The 7692-nt window shown below is 46.4% G+C and overlaps 1 protein-coding gene across 1 annotated transcript; it reads left to right on the top strand.

The window, feature by feature from the left end:
- Positions 1–2915: 2915 nt before the first annotated feature.
- LOC127910096 (uncharacterized) lies at positions 2916–3671 on the top strand. The gene has a single exon (XM_052473154.1). The coding sequence runs from the start codon at positions 2916–2918 to the stop codon at positions 3669–3671; it is 756 nt and encodes a 251-aa protein (XP_052329114.1).
- The last annotated feature ends 4021 nt before the right edge of the window (positions 3672–7692 follow it).

Genomic DNA, 7692 nt, shown 5'->3' with positions numbered 1-7692 from the left:
GTGTGTTGTGGGTGGTGTGTGTGTGTGTGTGGGTGGTGTGTGTGTTAAAGGGGGTGCTGTCTTTCTCATGGTGAGAGGTGCTGCTAGATCTCACATTGATGAATTAAATATGGCTCGCATTACACCTCCCACGCTTCAAGCTTATGTAATGGAAGGCCTGCGTGTCATATGGCTGTGCGCATTACACCTCCCACGCTGTGTATGCGTGAGTGTGTATTATGTAATGGAAGGCCTGTGTGTCAATCATATAGTGTGTGTGTGCTGTGCGTGTGTATGTGTGAGTGTGAGTGTGTATGTGTGAGTGTGTATGCGTGATGCATGTGTTTGCTTGTGTGTGTGTATGTGACTCATCCTTTCTGTTCTTAGTTATTCTGATACTGTACAGTACAACCTGCTCACACCTGCCAACCATCCTTTCTGTTCTTAGTTATTCTGATACACACACACACACTGCACACCCCCCCCGCACACACACACACACGCACACACACACACACACACACACACACACACACACACACACACACAAACACACACACACAAATCCCCCCCCCTCCCCCTCGCACACGCATGCCAACCCTAGCATAACAATGCTGTTCTGCATTTGCCTGTGGACAAGTGCTGGCTGAAAGGTCAGTGTCTGAGCTGAGGGGACTGATAGGAATGCCTGGGGCTGTGCTCCATATAGCACCCTATTCCCTATTTAGTGCACTACTTTTGACAAGGGCCCATCAAAAGTTGTGCACTAAATAGGGAATAGGGTGCTGTTTGGTGAGTAAACTGGGCTTAATAGTCTCCCCTGTTGGTTTTGATAGCAACAGGATACCGATGGCAACCATGGCTCCAAATCTGCTGAGGCATCACAGCTTCGGGTTTGTTAGCGAAGACCCAGGGCTCATTCAAAATGTCAGGCCCCGGGTTGGGGCGCTTGAGGCAGGAAAGCAGGCCTCAGACTGCCAGGTCTGTGGAGACCTGATATGGCTCTCTATTGTCATAAGTTAAACTCAAAGGGCCCTGGGACTGTACCTTGTGGAATGCCATCGTGCCCCTAAACCATGCCGGAGGTATTTTACTACTCTGCGACAGCATTTGCATAGCAGTCCTAGTAAGATAGTGTAGAGTAGACTGAATAAAACACTGATTTTGTTGAGGAATTTTTATCATGGCATCCAATATTGATGAGCATGATGCATGTAAACAACACAAGTAATTTGGATCCAGAAACGGCAGAATGTTTCATCTGTGGAAAGAGAAAAAGCACAACAAGAGTTCGGGAACAGTGAATGTGAATGGAGGAATCCTGTTATTTATTTATTTTATTTTTTACCCCCTTTTTCTCCCCAATTTCATGGTATCCAATTGTTAGTAGCTACTATCTTGTCTCATCACTACAACTCCCGTACGGGCTCGGGAGAGACGAAGGTCAAAAGCCATGCGTCCTCCGATACACAACCCAACCAAGCCGCACTGCTTCTTAACACAGCGCTAATCCAACCCGGAAGCCCGCCGCACCAATGTGCCGGAGGAAACACCGTGCACCTGGCAACCTTGGTTAGCGTGCACTGCGCCCGGCCCGCCACAGGAGTCGCTGGTGCGCGATGAGACAAGGATATCCCTACCGACCAAGCCCTCCCTAACCCGGACGACGCTAGGCCAATTGTGTGTCGCCCCATGGATCTCCCGGTCGCGGCCGGTTACGACAGACTACCCAGAGTCTCTGATGGCACAGCTGGCGCTGCAGTACAGCGCCCTTAACCACTGTGCCACCCGGGAGGCCCTGGAATCCTGTTATTTCATTGGTTTATGGGAACAGCACAGGAGACTTTTCGGTGTCTAACACCCGGCTTGATGCTGTCTCACTTTTACAGCTCTGTCAGGTCCAATTACACTGAGACAAATGTCTTTTTGATGGTGGTACACCGGTCTCTCTTCGGAATCACATCACTATCTCAATGAGGCTTGCCTGAGTAACAGTTAAATAAATGGAAATAAAACATTGATTGTCAGTGTGAAACAAAAGCTATGTCATGTCATACTAAATAAATTAAACGGGCTACGCTTTACGCCCCACTGCTCTTTCTGCTCATTATTTAACTAACCTGTGTCCAGTCAGACACTCTCCCCTTCGCTTACACAATGGCTGAGTCTGAATCTGAAATTACACCCACTTCCCTGTATAGTGCACTACTTTTGACCAGAGCCCTATGGACCTTAGGTCAAAACAAAGTGTACTATATAGGGGACAGGGTGCCACATCGAACGCACACAATCCCTCTTCCATTGGACCACGCGTGGTGTGAGTCTACTGTTCTGTGGTGGCAATCGTCCTTCACGACTATCAACCTGCATATAGCTAATGTTAATGCCTTGTTTACAGTGGATCATGAACTGCCTTCATTGACTATTGATTGAGAGAAAGACTGATAGGTTGTAAAGATGAATCATACACTATGTATACAGTCCTACTGGAAAATACAGCAAGGCCTCGAGCTGAGTCGATGACATACAGAGAATGACTCTTACACTGCTGCCCCCTGGTGGAAGTTTACTGAATAAACATTTGAGATGCAGTTAAAAATAGCCAGGTTCACAATAGTGTCGTTTTGACTTCTCTCCTCGGGTATAACCTATGTGTATGGTGTGAATCTGACAGGTTTTTATAAAATCTCAAAATGCAATCTTAATTTAAATCATATACTATCCACTTTGAGTGTTTCAGTTAGATAATGAAGACTGAATCCTAACACCTGCCTGCCAATCAGAACCTGACGTATTGAGTGACACCTGCCTGCCAATCAGAACCTGAAGTATTGAGTAACACCTGCCTGCCAATCAGAAGTGAAGTATTGAGTAACACTGATCTAGAACAAGACTACTGTTCATTCAGCGAGACACATGATGACTGGCCACACCCAATGACAGTCAATCAGGCTGCAGTCAATCAGGCTCCCTCACCCAGAACCACCTCACCCAGAAACCCCCACCCAGAACCACCTCACCCAGATCCCCCCACCCAGAACCACCTCACCCAGATCCCCCCACCCAGAACCACCTCACCCAGATCCCTCACCCAGAACCACCTCACCCAAAGCCCCTCACCAAGAACCCCCACACCAAGAGCCCCTCACCCAGAGCCCCTCACCAAGAACCCCCTCACCCACCAAGAACCCCCTCATCCAGAGCCCCTCAGAACCCCCACCAGAGAACCCTCCCCAGAGCCCCTCACCAAGAACCCCCACATCCCCAGAGCCCCTCACCAAGAACCCCCTCATCCAGAGCCCCTCACCAAGAACCCCATCCAGAGCCCTCACCAAGAACCCCCTCATCCAGAGCCCCTCACCAAGAACCACCTCACCCAAAGCCCCTCACCAAGAACCCCCACCAAGAGCCCCTCATCCAGAGCCCCTCACCAAGAACCCCCTCATCCAGAGCCCCTCACCAAGAACCTTGTGTGGCTGATTGTTATTTCAACATCTAAGAAGCCTGTACCAGAACCAGAAGCCAGGTGTGTGGGTCGACACCTGCAGCAGTGTTCCCACACGCGACAGCCACTGGCCCAGACAATGATCCCCCCCCCCACACACACACACATACGCCCCTCCCCAGAGGATGACCCAGCAGGGCCTTATCTTTCAGAGATAGAGTCGGGGGAGTCGGCGAAGAAGCCCTAGACAATGGGGAGCTGAAGAGGTAGGTCATTTTTCATATTCTCTATTAATATAATGAGAGGAGAGAAGACCATAAATCAGTCCCGGAGTGTATTGTGCCGTCAGCGGCGCAGTGGGCCCGGAGCCAGTCAGACACAACTAGATTTGCGTCCCAAATGGCACCCTATTCCCTATGTAGTGCACAGAGTTACGAAGCTATGGGTAATTTACCAAAGTTACCCGAATCTTCAGTCATTTTTGTAATTAACAGAAAGTCTATGGCAATCTATCGTAACTTTGGTCATTTATACTTTAATAACTCTAAAAATATATATTCATATATAGTATTACTTTTTAAAATCTGTATCTATATTGTCCATGAGTTTTTAGTTTTTAGTAGAGAAAATAGCCTAATTAATGAAAAAAGCATCTAATCAACAATGGCATTATTTTCAATTAACTCTGCAACTCTTCCAACAAATGACTTTTAACGCCAAAACATTGACAACAAATAAATACAAGTTTGTAAAAACAAAATAAAGGATATTTCATGCTCAAACCTTCATATTAAACACCAATGGTATTCACTATGTTGATGCTTCATATTTAGGATAATGTTTAACGGGTTTGATGATCTATTATAATGATTTCATATATTTTACATGTGATACGGCCACACAGAGGGACAGAGTTGATTACAGACACCTGTGACAAACTGAAGTATTCAAAAGGGCCACTATACAGTATGTCTGGTATGATATACTTTACTGGTAAACTTCAAAGGTTTCCAGTAATATACCTTCCCTTTGCAACCCTAAGTGCACTACTTTTGACCAAGACCCGTATTAGTACGCAGCATAGGGAAAAGGTTTCCAGATGGGATACAGGCCTAGTCTTACCCAGGCTGTGGGCCAGAGGACAGTAAACGAACCAGAGGGTTCTCTCCATCCACATGACTAAGCCATAGAAATAGAATGATTTTCTACCATCAGTGACTGTGACTAAGCCAGACCTAGCTTCAGAAATCCCAGGCCTAGCTTCAGAAATCACAGACCGAGCTTCAGAAATCACAGACCTAGCTTCAGAAATCCCAGGTCGAGCTTCAGAAATCACAGACCGAGCTTCAAAAATCACAGGCCTAGCTTCAGAAATCCCAGCCCTAGCTTCAGAAATCCCAGACCTAGCTTCAGAAATCCCAGGCCTAGCTTCAGAAATCCCAGACCTAGCTTCAGAAATCCCAGCCCTAGCTTCAGAAATCCCAGGCCTATCTTCAGAAATCCCAGACCTAGCTTCAGAAATCCCAGACCTAGCTTCAGAAATCCCAGGCCTAGCTTCAGCCCAGGCCTAGCTCAGAAATCCCAGACCTAGCCTAGACCTCTTATCTTCAGAAATCCCAGACCTAGCTTCAGAAATCCCAGAACTAGCCTCAGAAATCCCAGACCTAGCTTCAGAAACCCAAGAGCTAGCTTCAGAAATCCCAGACCTAGTTTCAGAAATCCCGGGCCTAGCCTCAGAAATCCCAGACCTAGCTTCAGAAATCCCAGGCCTAGCTTCAGAAATCCCAGCCCTAGCTTCAGAAATCCCAGCCCTAGCTTCAGAAATCCCAGACCTAGCTTCAGAAATCCCAGACCTAGCTTCAGAAATCCCAGGCCTAGCTTCAGAAATCCCAGACCTAGCTTCAGAAATCCCAGACCTAGCTTCAGAAATCCCAGGCCTAGCCTCAGAAATCCCAGACCTAGCTTCAGAAATCCCAGCCCTAGCTTCAGAAATCCCAGGCCTAGATTCAGAAATCCCAGACCTAGCTTCAGAAATCCCAGACCTAGCTTCAGAAATCCCAGGCCTATCTTCAGAAATCCCAGACCTAGCTTCAGAAATCCCAGAGCTAGCTTCAGAAATCCCAGGCCTATCTTCAGAAATCCCAGGCCTATCTTCAGAAATCCCAGACCTAGGGCAACAGCATTGGTACATTGTGGGAGGCAACCGGTCTGTCTGGAGAGACTACGGCCAGTCCAGACTGTAGACGCTGCTGTCACGACTGACCCTCTGGCCAGTCCAGGAGACAGACCCTGAGTTGTCTGTTGTCTGCATCTCTTAAAGATGATGATCCAGGGGAGACAAGGTCAATCATTTGAGATGATAATTCAGGTCATACGACTTGGTCAGGATCCAGCCATTGTGGAATGAGTCTTTTTTTGTTGTTGTCAAGGCGAGCATGCAACTCCTTGTCTCTTCCTCAACTCAGGAGTATTTCCTGAGGAGGAAGCAATAAGACAAAAGGCACAAGACTTAATGAAGCAGACTGATCTACTCTACGGAGCCATAATAAATCCTATGATGAATCAATATAGAACAAACTGTTTGGATTAGTGCAGTGATATGACTAATTTAGTCACCATGGTGATAGGATGATTTACAACACTTAAAAACGTAGTCTAGGAAGCGAATGTCTCAGATAAAGTAGTAGCCCATATCCTAAAGAGCCACACGTTGAGATGCTGAATTGCGTACAGTATGTCCTGAATAAACTGAAACATACAAGCAGAATAAATCCATTCTCCTTTGAAATAAGACATGACTTGCTAATCACCCTTTCTACCTGTAAGTGTTTTCATATGTGTCCTGGTGGTTCATTAGTTCATTAATCTCTGTATCAGTATTTAAGGGGAAACTGTCCCTCACAGCTAGATACCAGTCCTTAGAATAATAAACCTCTGTCAGTAGAAAAGTGGCATGTTTGAACTAGATCACAGAGAGGTGGCTTCCTGCCATGACCAGAGCACTTCCAGGTTAAAGGATAAATACATTCCTGGAAAATAAGGGCGCAGATTGTACCAAGGGCCACGTAAAAGACAACTGGCCTTCTTCCCAAATGGCAACCTATTCCCTATATAGTGCGCTACTTTTGACCAGAGCCCATAAGTCACTATAAGGAATAGGGTGCCATTTGGAACCTAACCCTGTGGTGTGACATGTCGAATTCCAGAACAAGCTATGGAAGACAGAAAACAGGAAAGCAACATAACAGACTTCCTGTTTGGGATATCAAATACAGACTGACAGGTGATGTACGGGGTGGCACCAAGTTGACACACACACACACACACACACACACACACACACACACACACACACAGACACACACACACACACACACACACACACAGACACACAGACACACACACACACACACACACACACACACACACACACAGACACACACACACACACACACACACACACACACACACACACACACACACACACACACACACACACACACACACACACACACACACACACACATTCCATGGATCATATAGGCTCAGCGCCGCTCTGCTCTGTTCTGCTCTTATGAAACATTTCCTTCCCTGTATCCGTGCTCAGACTACATCCCAAATGGCACCCTACTCCCAATATTAGTGCACTACTTTTAAACAGATCCCAGGTCAAAAGTAGTGCATTAAATAGGGATATATAGGGAGCGGTTTGGAACAAAGCTTCAGACTGGGCCACTGACCTCTTATCAGCTTCTCTCAGCCACTCAACAGGTTATAAAACAGTCCCTTAAACGGAGTTTAGTGGAAAGCACAAACCTAGCCAGAAGTGTACGGAGTAGAATAACAAAAACACTCACACAAATACGATGACAAAGACTTGAGACTTTCGCCTTTTTCATTCCACAAAGCAACTGATTCAATTCCACTGAGTGCATTGTCGCTCCCACGCCTCAGTCAACCTACTTTAGGCAACAACGATGACAATGACCCCAGGACATAAAGTACTTACTGTAGTACAGCACAGTGGTGACGAGAACATACGGGAATAGGAGACTAAGGCCTTGAGCTTTTGGGTTCAAGTCAAGTTACCTTTGAAACCAACAAGACACATTACACAAATATCAATGGAAAGACTAATTGTCTGAGGTTCTAAATGGTCTTTTGTTCTGATATGGAGACTAGAATCGGATAAGGAACTTTGCGATTGTTCTGCTTCGTTCACTGACTGATGATCCATCACTTTACAGAGGGTTCTTCTTGAACATTGA

This window comes from Oncorhynchus keta, chromosome 20 (assembly GCF_023373465.1).
Source record: "Oncorhynchus keta strain PuntledgeMale-10-30-2019 chromosome 20, Oket_V2, whole genome shotgun sequence".
Lineage (NCBI taxonomy): Eukaryota > Metazoa > Chordata > Actinopteri > Salmoniformes > Salmonidae > Oncorhynchus > Oncorhynchus keta.
This window is presented reverse-complemented; position numbering and strand designations above follow the sequence as displayed.